This window comes from Phalacrocorax aristotelis, chromosome 2 (assembly GCF_949628215.1).
Source record: "Phalacrocorax aristotelis chromosome 2, bGulAri2.1, whole genome shotgun sequence".
NCBI classification, from domain to species: domain Eukaryota; kingdom Metazoa; phylum Chordata; class Aves; order Suliformes; family Phalacrocoracidae; genus Phalacrocorax; species Phalacrocorax aristotelis.
Window position 1 is genome coordinate 26,311,969 of NC_134277.1, and position 17,075 is coordinate 26,329,043.

At 42.0% G+C, this 17,075-nt stretch overlaps 1 protein-coding gene across 4 annotated transcripts; it reads right to left on the reverse strand.

Moving 5' to 3' along the window:
• Window positions 1-1,622: 1,622 nt before the first annotated feature.
• LOC142052563 (1-aminocyclopropane-1-carboxylate synthase-like protein 1) lies at window positions 1,623-15,995 on the reverse strand. Of its 4 annotated transcripts, XM_075082835.1 has the most exons (15): window positions 15,350-15,533; window positions 15,120-15,179; window positions 14,601-14,789; window positions 13,615-13,685; window positions 12,728-12,797; window positions 12,335-12,401; window positions 10,686-10,783; window positions 9,932-10,009; window positions 7,177-7,277; window positions 5,875-5,961; window positions 4,618-4,663; window positions 3,894-4,035; window positions 3,659-3,801; window positions 3,346-3,499; window positions 1,623-2,640 (listed from the first exon to the last, which is right to left on the reverse strand). In XM_075082835.1, the coding sequence occupies exons 4-15, from the start codon at window positions 13,668-13,670 to the stop codon at window positions 2,471-2,473; spliced, it is 1,212 nt and encodes a 403-aa protein (XP_074938936.1). In that variant the 5' UTR covers window positions 13,671-13,685; window positions 14,601-14,789; window positions 15,120-15,179; window positions 15,350-15,533; the 3' UTR covers window positions 1,623-2,470. The 4 variants fall into 4 exon arrangements, with proteins under 4 accessions (XP_074938936.1, XP_074938935.1, XP_074938933.1 ...); XM_075082834.1 differs by lacking the exons at window positions 14,601-14,789; window positions 15,350-15,533 and adding an exon at window positions 15,833-15,995; XM_075082832.1 differs by lacking the exon at window positions 14,601-14,789 and having other exon boundaries at window positions 15,350-15,617.
• Window positions 15,996-17,075: the final 1,080 nt, after the last annotated feature.

The window sequence follows — 17,075 nt, forward strand, 5'->3', positions numbered from 1 at the left end:
GTTTTACGCACTCATATTAATGCCATAAAGGAATGGCATGTGTGATATACTGGCTTGTTGTCATCCTCCTCTTGCAGAGCACAGGACCCTCTGTTGAGGAACCGTTTGTGCTATGGTCTTGGCAGCACACCGGCCATCCAGGCTTGCCCCACTCCTTGGTCTGACTGACTGGGAGCAGCGTCCATCTTTATCAATAGAGACCATGCCTTTCCTTCTTGTTCTGTTGTTTCTGCTGGTGCCTGCACACACACTGCCATCCACAGAAACCCTCACTTTTCTGTTACAAATCTCTACATTTTCTCTTTCCCCAGTGCTCAGAAGCAGGGGGTCAGATTAACATGAGAACAGCTGTATTGAGGCAACCCTAAACTCTGCATAGGATCCTACCTCCAACAATGGCCAAATCCCAGCTTCTAATGCCTCAGAGAAGGGTATTAAGACTTGGGCAGTCACCATATTACTTCCTGAAACACTCTTATGTTTCAGAGGTGCGTGATTAAGGCTCGTCTTAAAAAGTCAGACTGGACTGACTTTCCTACTTCTGCCCTATGCTTTTTGACGCAAGGGGACCTAAACTGCACATAACTTTCAACAGCACACATGCAGAAACATTGTGGATTTTTTTATAATGACAGAATACTTTCTAAAGTCTTGTCTATTTCTTCTCTAATAATTTTAAACATTCAAATTCCTCTTAACAACAAGCTAGTATTTCATGGGGGATCATTACTGAAGAGTAATGGTTGTTAGACCCTAGCATATTGCATTTCCTTTCCTTCTACCTACAGTAAATTTCACCTGCAAAGTGGAGTCAGCAAGTTTTGTGAAAGTCTTCTGTAGTGTTTTATTACTGGCCTTTGTTTTCACAGTCCTGAAAAGCTTAACCATTAGCTCTTTTCCCTGTTGATGCTCTTTCACTCTTCACTCCCTGTCAAGATGAATGTTAAACACCACAGGCTTCTCTACACAGCACTGGTGTGACTATCTGGAGTGCTGCGGCCCAGTATTCTGGGCTCTCCAGTACAAGAAATACATGGACATACTCAAACAAGTCCAGTGAAGAGCCTCAACAATGATTAATGGAATGGAGCATCTGAAATGCAAGGAGAGGGTGAGATCTGGGACTGTTCAGCCTGGAATAAAGAAGACTCAGGGGGGATATTATCAGTGTGTATAAGTAGTGGACAAGAGGGTGTAAGTAAGATGAAGCCAGGCTCTTCTGGGTATACAGTGACAGAACAAGGGGCAATGGGTACAAACTAAGAAAAGGAAATGTTTTACATTTCTATGTTTAAACATAAGAAAAAACTTTTTAGTAAAAAAAGAGTGATTGTACTCTTTTTTACAAGCTGCTGAGAGAGGCTGTGGAGTCTTCATCCTTAGAGATACTCAAAACCCAACTGGACCCAGTCTTGGTCAACCTGCTCTGGCTGACCCTGCACCCTGCAGGGTCGTTGGACTATACAACCTCCAGAGGTGCCTTCCAGTCTCAACTATTCCATGATTCTGTGAGCTTTAAAAATTGCTGTATGGAAGATTATTTACCTTTATGTTATCAGCCTGAACAATGTATGGTTGCCAAGTTTAAATGCCATGAAAAAACAGATCAAAGGCCACATTACTATCAGGAGCACAAAATCCAAGTTTATTAGGGATCCACAGTGAGACAATCCTTCTACTGAGCCTCTATGGCAGCAGTCTGCTAGTTTTTCAAGTCTAGTTTTCTCTCACCAAACCTAAATAAATGGTGAATTAAATCTGCAAATACTTTTAAAAAAACCCAAAACCAACAGATCAAAAACAAAGCAAAAAAGTCCCCACACAACTCTGGCAAATGAGTATACGTTACAGACCTTCAAGGGTGCTTTTTTTTTTAGCTAATGTATGAAAACACTATCCAATTAATACAGGTACACAGAAATAATCTGAAAGAGAGCCTTGAAGCCAAAAATCTAAATGCTTTCCCAGAAAGTACTCACTTAGCGGGCATATACAGAAAGGTGTATAAAATGTTTGAGATGTGTATGTTTAGAGAGATCCCATGAATATACTAAAACATATACATATACATACATATACAAGATACAAAAGGTTAGCAAAACTTGAATATCACCTGATTAAGTACTTTCAGTATTCTGATTGAAATATACAGTCCATAATACATAGTAATATGCCCAACCATTTTACCAGTGTTTTCCAAATCTCATACTAATTTTACTGACACATTGCATTCTTGAAATGGAGTAAACTCAAGTGCTGTGCTTAACAGGGGCTAATTTCACAATAGCCAGGAGGTCCATTTTCCTCCAAATTCAACTTCAGCAAGTCCACTTGCAAGATTATTAATGCCAGGTCACAGTGAAGCGAGAGTGTTATGCAAGGTCACAGACAAAAATAACTGAAGTCAAACACACCTTTAGCAAACACAAGCATGCTGAATTGCATCCAGATGTTAAATGCACATATGATATTAATAAACAAGTAAATTTTTAAGCTGTGAGACACCTTCTCCTGGTGTGTTTGAAGGTTTGCCTGAAGAATCTTTTTCTGGATTGCATGAAGCATCTGCAGTGGAAGATGTGTTGTTTGTGACTGGTTCAGCAGTGTAACTGTGCAACATTTGCTCAAGTCTCTGAATACCTGTAGAAAGGAAATACAGAGGGGAATACTGACAGGACATATGGGGAAAAAAATTCACCACGAGAGTCATTAAGCACTGAAATGGGTTCCTCAGGGAAGCTGTGTAATCTCCATCTTTAGACTGTCTCAAAACTTGACTGAACAAGGCCCAGATCAACCTGCTCTCTGACTTCCGAGACCGCCCTGCTTTGAGCAGGAAGTTGTACTGGATGACCCAAGAATTTCCCTCCAATCTACACTTTTACCTGACTCTACATGCTTGCACTACTTCACAAATGCCCCCTTTGCCAACAATATAAAGCATTCATTCAAGGTTAAGTATTTTACAGCTTAAGAGATGGATACGTTTTTCATATCCAACATGAGCTACATAAAAATGAGGGATGGTGGGCAATTCCAACATGTTATAAAGCATAATTTGAATGAGTAAAAATCATTTCACATAAAATTTTGTTCCTCACTTCTGATAGAGTAAAAATAATTTTTAAAAGTAAGTTCTGAAAGCTTTAGAGGTTTAACGTAATCCAATGTAAGTGCTTTGTAACTGATGCTCTGGGGCAATCCAACATTTCTCGGTACAAACTCTAAAAATACCCCTCATGAGCTGAGAGAGAATAATTAGGTTTTAACTCATTATTTATAATGTTAACATTTCTTAAAACTTGCATGCTACTACATGCCATATTGGAAGTAAAAATCACTTACACAGATAAATCTTATCTAAAGAATCAGAGAAAACCAGTCTAAACCATCCAGGTTCATAACAATAAAAAGCTTTTCCAGGACTGATCAGGAGTTTTTTATCAAGGAGCTTCTGCCATAATTCAAGTTCAGCTTCAAATGTCTGTGATTTTAAGAACTAGAAGAAGAAAATTGTTTTTATTAAAGGTTGAACAAGTGCATAAATTCATTGAAACAGGTTTCCAGGACCTGATAACAAGGTGTGTAACAGCATGCACAAGGGACTTCTACAGTTCCAACTTCCACATTCCTACCCCTTTTCAAACTTCTTACATACTTTTCTGAAGTCTGCCCACACATAGAGTCCTCCCGAACTTTTGAGCACAGGTATTCCAACTTCTGCCAGCCCATCCACAAGAATAGTCTGTGCTTGTTTAAGTCGCTTTTTGTTGGTGGGAAAAAACACATTATCCAACCAATCTATCAAAGCAAGAAAAACATAACTCTGTTTTATTTCCACCTGCCACGGAAAAATAGAACAGTTCAATGGAAACATTTCTAGTGTGGCTAACCTCTGTCCCTAAGAACCTGACTGAGAACATGCTGAACAGGTCCAGGACAGCTATGGAAGACAGCCAGTTGATTCACAGCTTTCTGAATGTCATGATTTCTGGTGTACAATACTGCAACTCTGATACCACTCATACCAAAATCCTTGGAGGACAAAAAGAAGAGAGAGAGATGCAATTTTTACTTTATGTTTGTGCTTTGTCAAGCTAACAAGTGTAGAGTCATTTTGATGCACAGGAAAAAAAATAAAACCTTCTGAAGTAAATTCTCCACATTGCCAAATGGAGTCCCAAGTGTGATAAAAACAAGCCAGCAACTTCTAAACAACTGTGTCGCAGGGAGGTCAGTGGCTTTAACAGGGTTGCTTCACAGGCCGACAATGGAAAACATGCTTGGCTCCAACCCTTGGGCTGTTCCCATTATATCCCACTATTGTTTCCAAGCAGTCATCAATTTACTTTTCCCTCCAAGGGAAGAAAAGGCAAAATGCAACAGATATGAAATGTGCTTATATGTTACAATGCCTTTAACACATATGCGTTAGCTGTTCCTGTAAAGCAGATCCCATATTAAACTCTGAACTTCAACAAATTTTACAGTATTGAAAAAGAAAACAAACTAATAAACAGTTTGGCACCTATAACACAAATTATATCAGAATAGCCCAAGTAATGTTTGTGGAGAAATATCTTAAATAGAAAACGTAAATGTAGTATCTTGGCCTACCTTGCTAAAACCCCACATAAAATGTGTCCGTTCTGGATCTGGTAAACTGAGTGAGAAAAGAGGAAGTCAAGACTGTCGGTATAGAAGAACAAGTTATGCAGGTTACAAAAATGTTTAAATTTGTAAAAATCGTAGTAATTTTTTTAGTAAAATCAGTATATAATCCTCTAAAGTGACATGACATTTTTTCAGAGTCTTTTAAGAAAACATTATCCTATGACACTCATCTCCCAAGCATGTGCCGAGGCAATCATTCACACACACACAAAAAAAAACCAACCCAGCAAGGATCTGTGGTAAGATATAATGGTCTGGTTCAAACCCAGGACTCCCACTGCAGAGTTAGTGATCACACCCATATTAAAACAAAGGCACAACCACTCTTGTACTTGATGGAGGAGAACTGTTTGCTCAGCTGCGCTTCATTTCAGGCTGGGGAAGGGGGACGTGAACGTGTTAGGGCATGCCTCTCCACAGTGAGGTGCAGCTCAACACAACACACCTCAGTGTACCACTGCAGGTGATGGGGTTTTTTTCTCCTTTGTGTAATCTCGTGTAAGCAGCGCCAAGGCTAGAAATTTCCTTCTTCAGCCTAATGAAGCTGGGTCAACTTTCACAATCACGAAAGTACTTTTTCAGGTTTCGTTTATGGTTCACAGTCTTGTGTGGGTGAGGCAACAGCCAGTCACTCTCTGAGCCTGGTTGTACTTGGATGGACTTGGAAATTTCCCATGGGTATGAAATGTATGCAGTTATACAAAGCCAATCATATGCTTTTGGGGAGAGAAGTTTTATTAGTCAGATACCAATAGGTTTAAATAGTCTTGAAATGTTTATTCTTTCCATCATCTGTTAGGAAACTAAGAGCCCAACAGCATACTCGTCAGGAGGGAGACGCATTATAGCAGGTAACTTGCACAACCTTAGGCAACTTCATTACCACTGCAGTGAGAACTTCACTCTCAGGCTGTGTAACTGGAAACACCAAAGAAAAGCAGTGGCAAAATGATTAAGGGCTCTGTCAATTTTTATTGTTATCATGTATCATACACATTAGCTGGAAGCAAGAGATCTGCCATTTAAAGCCGTCTGTGAAGAAGATCTCTCGTATTAACTAGTCTCATAGTTGCAAAGAGTTGGATATGAGTTAATTCAAACTATACCAGTTACACTAGCTAACCAGAAGTTTGACAAAAATGGTACAGGTTCTACTTAGGATTAAATATCTTCTAATGCCTGCTAAGGAATCCCACTTACCAGTCTAAGCTAAGAACACTGGTGAAGGTGGTATCATCATAAACAGACAGCATGTATATTTCATCCATTATTACATGCAATTCATGTCTACAGAAAAATACAGGCATGTTAACATATTTTAAAGAAATTTCTTTGCATAAATATATTTTTAATGTCAACTACTGCCATAGCAAAGTATCCATAAGCACGCCTATTTGCTAATATATTCCCCTGCAAATTTTACACAAAGAGGACACAAGGCATGCTGTGGGCACTTGTGCATCACCAACTTCTATTTATACATATTCTGTATTTCGCAGCAGCAATAACATTCCATGTATCTGAAACAAAATTCCAACTGCATGCTCAATCATATAGTTCTCTGGACTGAGTATGGTCCCACTCAGCTCTTATTTAAAATTGGCCACCTTGAGTACTAGGTGCAGTTTTGGGAGCCTCAGTACAAGAGAGACATTGAGGTGCTGGAGCATGTCCAGAGAAGGGCAACAAAGCTGGTGAAGGGTCTGGAGAGCAAGTCTTACGAGCAGTAGCTGAGGGAACTAGGGTTCTTTAGTCTGGAGAAGAGGAGGCTGAGGGGAGACCTTATCATTCTCTACAGCTACCTGAGAAGAGGTCGTAGTGAGGTGGGTGTTGGTCTCTTCTCCCAAGTAACAAGCGATAGGACAAGAGGAAATGTCTTCAAGTTGCATCAGGGGAGGTTTAGGTTGGATATTAGGAAAATTTTCTTTACTGACAGAGTGGTCAGGCGTTGGAACAGGCTGCCCAGAGAGGTGGTGGAGTCACCATCCCTGGAGGTGTTCAAAAAAACATGTGGATGTGGCACTGGGGACATGGTTTAGGAGGCACGGTGGTGCTGGGTTGACAGTTGGACTTGATGATCTTGGAGGTCTTTTCCAACCTTAATGATTCTATGATGTTTCAAATGAGGATGCTGGCCGTGTTTACTACTACTGCTAAAGACTGATATTCACCTGTTGTCATTTTTCTGAGTCATGCATCAAAGCAGTTTAGTAAAGAAACATTGTTAGGCAAATAAAAAACTTCATAAAGTTTAAACTACACATAAAAAAAAATTCCCAATGGTATTTCATTCAGAAAGACATTTTTGGATCCCAGTTTAAGTAATTTATCCTATTGTTCCCAGAAAGGTCAAGTAAATAGGATAGTTAGACAAGAAACACAATCAGGTCCCTCCTCTGAACATAAACAAGCAAAGAAGAGGTGAACACCAAAGGTGACTTTTCAACACTGCTATACTGCATTGAAAATTAAATACCAAACAAATAGCACTAGGGCTCAAACCTGTGCGCAAACTCTAGACATTCTTTCAGTAGCTGTGCTGGGTAAATGTCCCCTAATGGATTGTGGGGGTTGATCAGGATTAATGCTCTGACTCGGATGCCCTGGAAAAAGAAAAACTGATAGCTGGAGACACAAACAACATCAAACCAATGACTAGCAAGAGATGCAGCGAGGATGTTTGTAAATCCCTCAGTGAAAACCAGCTTTTGAAAATTATTTAATTAGATACTGTAATTACTATACAGACTAACATTCCAGCTACCCCCCTTGTTTCATAATTATCTAATACCACCCAAAAACCCATACTAAATAGATTATTAGCAAATGAAAATCAGGTTAAGACTCATTTGAAACACCTATTGATATCAACAGGCAAGATTATGGTGTTGTAGGGGTTAATACTGGTTCTACACCATGCTTCCAAAATAATTCCCCAGGACTGAGCAAAGTCACTGTTGATAACACGGAAGAGCTAAACAGAAATTGGACTTTGACATCTAATAACCTGCCAAGTATTTATTTTTCAATGTTGCTTGTTTCTTTAAACAAGTAATAGAATCTGCAGAAGACTGAAAATTTAATTACTTGGTGTTCTGAGATGTGCAGAGGTCTTGGGCAAATAATTACTTTTTAAATTATATTTATCAACAGTGCAGAATTTCTGTTATGGAAATTCTCTCTCCACAGAAGCTAGATATTCTACTGTGTAATAAGAAGTGTCCCACATCATCGAAAATTAAATTACAAGTACAAACATAGCAAAGCATTTTTCAGAAATCACCTATTTTCTATTTGATAAGAAATCCTTAATGTACATTAACATAAGCTATATGCATCAAATATATTTTTATTGTACACAATCAAACAGTGTAATGACTACAGCAGGAACTTTCAAGACTTTAAACATATCAACATGAGGAGTTACCTTATTAATTCATGTTTGGGATAAACTTGAAATTATTATTTTTTGTTTCCAGATTTTTAATTTTCAGAAAACCTCACCCACTGCAAATTCTCACTCCACCCAAGCCTCCTCCAAAGCTGATTATTTGCAAAGACCAACTCCCAGGGCACTCCAGGAAATAAAGTTCAATGATGAGGAAGACCTGATACTTGCTTTCCCTGTCATGGGCCATTTGTTTGAACATTTATGGGTATTGTGAGCAAGAACTTCACAAGAAATGAACTTTCAGTGTATTGCCTTTGATTCCAGCTACCTGGAAATTACCTGAAAACGAGGCAAGATGCCAATACTAAGCACAAACAGCTGTTCCACAAGTACCCCATTGCACAACAGCATAGTTAGTGTAGTTGACATTTGACGTATATTCGGCAGAAGATGCTGAGTGAGACATTATTGCTCATAGGATCAGCTGCTGTGGGACAGCAGTTTCGCAACTGCTGGTCTAGCCTAGTTCTTCCAGCTATTTATATTGCATGTATCCAAAGCTGATGTTTATAATATTATTCGTGAGAACAGTTGCAGCTCTAGATGACAAACACAGTCTCTAAAGAGTTTATCTGGTCTGTGATCCAGCACCTTGTTCAGCCAGTTCATGTTCTGACAGCCACAGTAACACAGCAGGGATGCTAGCTGCCTCCCTCTGATAAATGCCTGCATGCTCGGGCTCACGCTGGCTGGCAAAGGCACAGACAGATGACACAGACATACAGATGGTGTCTAAACATAGGCACCATGCTGACCAGGCAATTAGCTAACAAGGACAGCATCGACAGACATATCTATAAAAAAATGTTATGCACACATTTGCCTGTATCCAAAATACCCACTTTTTGCATTCGACCTTACTTATAACTGACCTTTCTAAGTGACCTTCCCTGTAACTATATGCTTTATCAATTGTTAAACCTCATTTTCTACCCTGGAAGAGGACACAAGAATTCTATCTCACTTAATGTTTTGAAACATCACTACTGCCACCACCACCACATCTTTGGTAAAATATTTCACTATTCAGCCTGTGCTTCCTCGGTTCGATCTTCTCAAGGATGAGTGTAAACAGTTTAGATTAAGTGCATGTATAATTTTGCATGAAGTGAGTGGATTATGAATATCAAGACAATAAGAAGAGGAAATATTTTAGCTTTAAATACTGGTGAGCACTATTTTGTGGCCCCTCACAAAACTGCACACTTCCACAGGGAAGACAAACAGTTCCAAAGACAGAGAGGAATGGGAACAAAAAAATTGTATGTGACAAGCAGTAATATCCTTATTTATGCAATCCTGAGCACAATAAGATCACTGAACATGCTAAGTATTTTGAACTAATGAAGTTTGCTAAACTCCAGAGAAAGTACATTTGTAATTTTTTGTTTGCTAGCAATTCCTTCTTAGCTAGAGCTCAGAAGAACCCTCTTCTAAATGAAATTAGAATTGTTTCTTTAATTGAGTGGATTGTTACAGTAGCATATTATCTCTTCTGAGGACAGAACAATAGCTTCTTTACAACACTTCAAATTCCATTCAAATCTACAGAGAAAGAAAACTGGTCTTGAAACACAAGTTAAGATCTGTTCTTCGTAAAATAGAGTCAGGGAGTTTCTCTGCATTTTGTTACAGTTTCCAGATTATAAAATCAGTTTGACTCCTGTTGCTAGAGTTGGACCCACTCAGTCACAAGACTGCAAATCTGCACAGATGAAACTGTGCAAATGCTTCAATGCTGAGAACACACGCTGCTTACAAAATAACTAGGAAAACATGAAAATCAGAAATCAATGTTACTGATACCTGCTTTTTAGCTCTCTGTAACGCGTCTTCTAATTTTTCAACTGTTAACTGGAAAGGGTGACTTTCTTCATCAGTCACCTACAGAACAAAAAAAACCCAACAAGAATTAAAAAATATTAAAACCATAAAAAATAAAAAAGAAGACAGTGAAGAAACACTCCCACCTGGTGAAAATACAATTGCTACCAGCTGTTATAAAACAAAAGAATCTAAAACTGAGATCAGTCTTTTCTATATAACTAATTTATTTTGTTTTTAAATGTTGCCCTTACCTACAACTACACTATCAGCGACTTACAGAAGAATTTGTGTACTTGAAAGATAATTGCCCCCCCCCCGACTGTACCATTTAGTCTTATAAAAGATGCTACCCCTCTTTGACTTGCCTCACAGATTACTGAGCTTTCAAAAGGGGAACCAATGTTATAAAACTTACGCGGTAGGTACATCTTTCAGTGCTTAAGGGGGAAAATCTACAAACCAAATTTACGCGTAGTAGGACTGACAGACTTACATCTGACAAATTATAATCCAGCACATTGGTGCAGAACAGTGTCTGCACAGAATGAATGTAATCCTACACATCTGATGACACCAAGTTCCCATCGTGCTGCAGTCTGAGAAGAAGACAGGCTGTCTCCTAAAGTGCTAGACTGGTCCTGTCTCTTCACTTGAACCCTGTTTGCATTTTCAGGCTTTTTTGGTTGTTCCCTGTGAAATGTCTGTTAATGTATGTGAATAGCTAAAGCTTTACCTCACTGAACAAGGGCACATGAACAGGCTGTATTCCGCCATATAGCCATGTTTTCAAATTTAAACCACCATAGTATGGAGCTGGAATAAGATACCCATCTAGAAAAAGTAAAAAATTAAATCAACATTTCTCATGAGCAATTATTTCATTATACTCTAATCGACTAAACTGACAACCTAAGAACTTGACATCTGATCTCATCTCAAAGCCTTCACTGTGGCCTAAACCAATATTTAAACAAAACTTAAAATATAGCGTATGTCCATCAACTGAATTCTTTCCCAATATTCTTCCTTAGCATTTGCAATAGCAAATTCAGGAGTCACGTATATTTTCAGTAAAAGGGAATGGACCTGATCAACTACTTATTTTATATAGTTAGTTAGTTAGTTAAATCATAATGACAAATAGTGATCATGCTTTCAGTATTTTGCTAATGCTCTGTTACTATCAATTTTTCATCAGGAATTGCTGCACATCTCAACCACTTCTTTCTGGTTGCCAAGGTGCTTTCTTGCAGCCAGGGAGCCTACAGCACTGTGGAACTTGGTTCTTCATTTTTTGGCTGTGAAGAAGCCCCAGGTTGGTGTTCTCCTGGAGATATTGCAAAAGCCTGGCGTGGCAGGGTTTCAGAGGGGGCAGAGTGGGCTTCCCACATTACCAAAGGGGTAAAAAGGAGCGTGTCAGTGTTGAAGTGGAAGAGTTCCTGTTAAAACTGTGCAAATACAATGAAATCTGAGCATATCAAAATAGACATGGATACAAGTAGCCTTCAGTAAACATTATCATTTAAAGCTAAAACAACCTAACTGGTTTCACAGCGCTTTTGCCACCAATATGCTGAAGTCATTGCATCACATTGCTCTGCATCACTCCACGCTCCTCCCAAGGGCTTCTGGTGCCAGTAACAGGGTGCTATGGGGGTGGCACAGCCTCCTGCATGTAAGTAATCCTGCTCACCTTCTTTCCCTGGCAGATCTTCATGGATTTCCCCGTCTCCGCTGTACTGCATGCCTACACCGCTTTCCTCATTCCAAACCAGAAAGGAAACCATTTTCCCTTGCTGAGCTCTCTTTTTTCTTCTACTGTCCACTTCTGCTGTGAGCAGATTGTTTCCTGGGACTCCACTCCTTCTGCTTTGCATTCCCACCTCTGCTTCCTCCTCACCACCACCCTTATTTGACCAGGAATCCCTCTTTTGCTGGAGCTCCTTTCCTGTGTCCCAAATTCCTTCTACGTTTTTTCCTTGCCCAGTTACCCAAATGTTGTCTGGGTCCCAGATTTCAACCCAGTACACCTCCATCCCTGGGTGCCTGCTCCCTCCAGCTTCCACCATGCTTCCCACTGCTTTGTCTCATAGTTTTCAAAATACACTGCATTCTCTTGCTACCCTTCTCCTCTTCCTACAATGCTCTTAAAAAAACCCTATAGATTGCATTCCAGAAAGTGAGTGGGCCTGCTGCTATCTCAAACATTTTCCACCGTTCTAGAAATAAAGGCATTATTTCAAAGATGCTCTGCCAGTGACGAATACCATGCCTTGCTTCACTCAAGGCAGTTAGAGTAACAGAAGGCTGTCAGAAGTCACAATACAATTATATTAACTGCTAATGAATGTTTTTAAGTAAAATAATCAATTTTTTTCTCACCACCAGGGTCACATAACACAGTTGACAGAGTAGCAAAAACAGCACAACAGCCATTCATAACAGTTATCTGAAAGAAGCAGTACAAGCTTTCATTCAGCAATGAAATATTTAGCAGAAATATCAGCACTTGTTTAAATTAATAAATTCATAAATATCAGCACTAGTTTAAATTCCAAAAAAACAGAGTGAAAAAGCCACACTATTACACCTATAACACTAGTCCTTGAGCGTTACACCTTACCCACTTTTTCAAATGGCAAATAAACACTACTAAGACTTCTACAAATCCTGCATGTATCCCTCCTGCAGTATCTTGCAGACATTTGCGTTCAGATTTATTCATCTTTATCAGTTTAATTAAAATAAGATGCAAAGATAAAGCACTTGTCTTACATGTTCCGGATTCAGTGCTTTTGCAGCTCTGGCATAGTCAGTTAGAAATTTGGCAATTTCTTCTCTGAAGCTAAAATACAGAATTAAAGTCAAATATGCAATCACGTATTTCTTTGGGGAAAAAAAGCACAGAAGATGCAAAGAAGAATGAAGCTTACCAGAACCAGAACAAACACACAATTCATTCTGTTACGAAAGCCTTGAAGATTTTGATTAAATAATTTCCTCAGATATCCAGTGTGCTACATTTTGTGAGACAGAAGCACACAGAAGCCATCTGTTACCTTGAATAACAGTGACTGTGACTCAACTATTATTGCTGTACAGTAGAAAATTGAGAAACTAAAGCCTCTTTGAGCCCAAGCAGGATCTGGCTTTGGAGAAATAACAAGAATTTCGGTACCAGAAACAGTGAAACCTGAGACAAAGACAATTCTTTAGAACAAGACAGGCTTTCAGCCCGTGTGAAGGTGACGGTGGAGTTCCTATCGAACTTCAGGGAGCCAATATTTCACCTCTACTCTTCACAGCCCCCAGAGTTTCAGTTTATTCCTCACTGAGACTAGAATTCCAGGAGCAATTCACCACATCACTACGATTCACCACATCCATACACGCTGTCTTGCTTGCCAGCAAGCCCCTGGATCTTTGACCTTTGGCATCCCAGGTCTTTGTGGCACATTGAGGGTGGGGAAAAAAACAGAACGAAAATCCAGAAAAGTTACTCCACTCCTGCACAGGGACCCAAAAGCCTGCCAGCGTGCCGGTAACGGTAACACACCTACCCTTTGGGCTTACCAGAGGAATGAAACCGCACCCAGCTTCACATGAGCCATGACTAGCACTGACAAGAAGCAACGTGATAAACGGGAACACAAAATTCTTACCTTCTAGTACCTTGCGTGTCAGAATACTGGAAGAGGTCAGGTTCCAGATAATTCATGTCGGGTCTTGTGAGCTAGTGACATGAAAGAGAGACACTGCTGAGCACAGGGGAGTTGAACACTTGAACACACAAAACCTTGGGAGTTCTGTTGCAGAACTTGATTATTTTTTACATAAAACATTATTCAGTAACATTAAGGAAATGGAGAACAGAACTCATGAGTTACGATTATGTTTATACTTTGCACTTCTTTTTGGTTTTAAGATATTAGGAAACAACATTAAAACGTAATCAAAATGAAGAAAGAAAATAATGAAAGATTTATTGGATTATTCTGTCGCATATTAAAACAAGTCCTGAGTAACACATTAAGGAAAAGCATCCCAGTTTTAACCAAGAGATTATGCAGCCAGTTCTGAGATATATCAAAGCTCAAACAACACTTGCAATATTTACGATATCAGCTTTTAATTCACATGTTAACTTTGATTAGTTTCTGAACCAAGAGAAGAAAAATGACAGCAACCCTGTCTGTTAGAGAAGAAAAACAGCTGTATTATCAGCAGTGACTTTCTTGCTCTCAAAGCAGGTGTCCCTCCTTAAAATTGGCTCAGTCCTATATTTGTTGTGGCATCAGTTTTGGTTTATTACTAAGAAACAAAATTCTCTCCAACTGCCAGCACTGCCAACTCATTAGCTAACCGATCTGTACGTTGAGTTTATGCCTGACCCTCTGTCACAAGCACTGCAAATGCACCAGCAGTTGCACTAGTGCAAATTCATTACTCGTGGAAGTAGGAAGGAGAAGCGAGAGGTAGTGGCAAGCTGCAGAAGCTAGCCCGGCAACCAGATTTCCGTTTTGCTAACACATAAGGCAGAACACCAAGCTTTCCAGCAGATGAACTAGAATTAGTAACTCTGGGGGAAATCTTGCCTTTAAAGAATGTGCAGTTTCCCCACAGTTGCATTTCAGGGACTGGCTCTTACTGCGGTGCACAGCAGTGTAACCTTTGAGTAGTAGCTTTAATTTTGCTCGAAGTCTGGATTTCACATATGGAGCATTTTCAGGCGAATTGTCTTTGCCATCAGACAAGTGAGCCTCTTATCAGGCCGTTATTTTCCCCTCTGAAAATAAACGTCTTCCTGGAAGCTAGCGATCCAAAGCAGTATTTTCTGCTGAAACAGGAACAGAGCCTTGTATCATTTCTGCTTGGAGTACATGCTCAAGCCAAAATGAATGAAGCTCAAGCAAAACCCAAACTATTCTGGTTTTCAAACAGAGGCAAATTTTCAGTGTAAATATTACTTGGCAAATTATTTCCGAGCATGCAACTGGAGCAGCCCATATAAACACGCAGAGCATGCTTCCTTGGGAAAGCTGCCAGTCACAGCACCGCCGGTATCCCACCCTCCGCGTTACTTCGTCTGTGCTAAATTGTTAACCGGACACTTCAAAATTCTCAAAGACGGACCGATGGTTAAATCCCGATTGCTCGGAGGACTTACTCTCTTCTCTATTAAGTCAAAGCAAAGCTTGTTCTCACTTGTGCCCAAATTGAGGATGCCCTGGAAGAGAAGGCATTAAATGTTAAACGACACGGCTGCACGAGGAGGAAAGCGCCCCCCGCGGTCTCACCCAGCGGGGCTCTGCGAGCCCACCGGAGCCACCCCGCCGCCCGGCGGGCCCGGCAGCTTCCCGGCACGGGGGGAGCCCCGCGCCCGGCCGCTCCCCGCACCTGCGGATTCAGCTCCCGATCGAAAGGGTCGGCCGCGTAGCGGGCAAAGCCCGCATCCAGCAGCCCCGGGGCGCCGCCGGCGATGCGGGCGCCGCGGGCCGAGAGGGCCGAGGCCGGTGGGGCCGGGGGCGCCGGGGCAGCCCCGGCAGGCAGGGAGCCGCCGCCGCCGCCGCCGCTCATCCTCCACCGCAGGCACCGGGAGCTGCTGCGCCCCGCCCGCCCCAGGCCCCGCAGGGGTCGGGCCGAACCCCGCCGCGCCCCGCCCCGCGGCGAGGGAAGGGGTCCCCCCTCTGCCGCGGTCTGCTCGGGGAGGGGCAGCCGCCCGGGCGTTTTTCCGGCGGCTGCCCGCCACCGCTGGCTCGGACAGACGGACTGCCCCCCGGTGCTCCGCTGCTCCCGCGTTGCCCAGGGCGGCGCAGGCGGCGCGGGGCTCCCGCAGCAGCTGCCCGCTCGCCGGCAGCGAGGCTTCCACCTTAGACCTACCGCTGCCTCTCGGGGACGCGGCTCGGCCAGCGGGGTCCGCAGCACCGGGAGAGCCGCTCGGGAGGGACGGCGGGGTCCGCTCGCCCGGGCGCGGGAACGGCAGAGCCGCGGCAGCGGGTGCTGGTGTCTGGGGAGCCCGCGTTATTTTCTCCCCAGGACCCACAGAAAAGCAAGTTTCAATACACTGACCTCAAGTGTTTCTTTCTATGTCATAAACTCTGACTTTTAATTCGGGACATGTAGAAAATTAGCAAGTTTTTAATTCCTGGCAGAATGGGCATTAGCAAATGGGGTAAGGGGTCACTCTCGGCAAACACTAAAACTGTCACGCACCAAAAAGCTCCTGTTGTAGCTTTTTGGTATCTAAACAAGGTAATAATTATGTAATTATTTAAAAAGTGGTTTGGCAATATACATGCATCAAGCAGGAAAAAAAAAAAAAAGGAGAGTTTACCACTTCTGGAAGAAGGGGCAGGCAACTCAAGAAGAGAGCAGGGATCTCATTAGGTCTTCCAGAGAGAAAATTAAAAGGGCGAAAGCCCATCTAGCATGGGTTCATGAAAGGCAGGTCCTGCCTGACCAGCCTGATCTCCTTCTATGACCAGGTGACCCTCCTGGTGGGTGAGGGAAAGGCTGTGGATGTTATCTACCTGGACTTTAGCAAAGCCTTTGACACTGTCTCCCACAGCACCCTCCTAGAGAAGCTGGTGGCTCGTGGCTTGGAATGGTATACTCTTTGCTGGGTAAAATACTGGCTGGATGGCCGAGCCCGGAGAGTTGTGGTGAACGGAGCTAAATCCAGTTGGTGGCCGGTCATGAGTGGGATTCCCCAGGGCTCAGTTTTGGGGTCAGTCTTGTTTAATAACTTTATCAGTTATCTGGACGAGGAGATCGAGTGCACCCTCAGTAAGTTTGAAGATGACACTAAGTTGGGCAGGAGTGTTGATCTGCTTGAGGGTAGGAAGTCTTGAGGTCAGGAAGGCTTGATCTGCTTCAGGTGAGGCCACACCTCAAATACTGGGTGCAGTTTTGGGAGCCTCAGTACAAGAGAGACATTGAGGTGCTGGAGAGTGTCTAGAGAAAGGCAACGAAGCTGGTGAAGGGTCTGGAGAGCAGGTCTTCTGAGGAGCAGTTGAGGGAACTGGGGTTGTATAGTCTGCAGAAGAGGAGGCTGAGGGGAGACCTTATCACTCTCTACCACTACCTGAAAGGAGGTTGTAGTGAGGTGGGTGTTGGTCTCTTC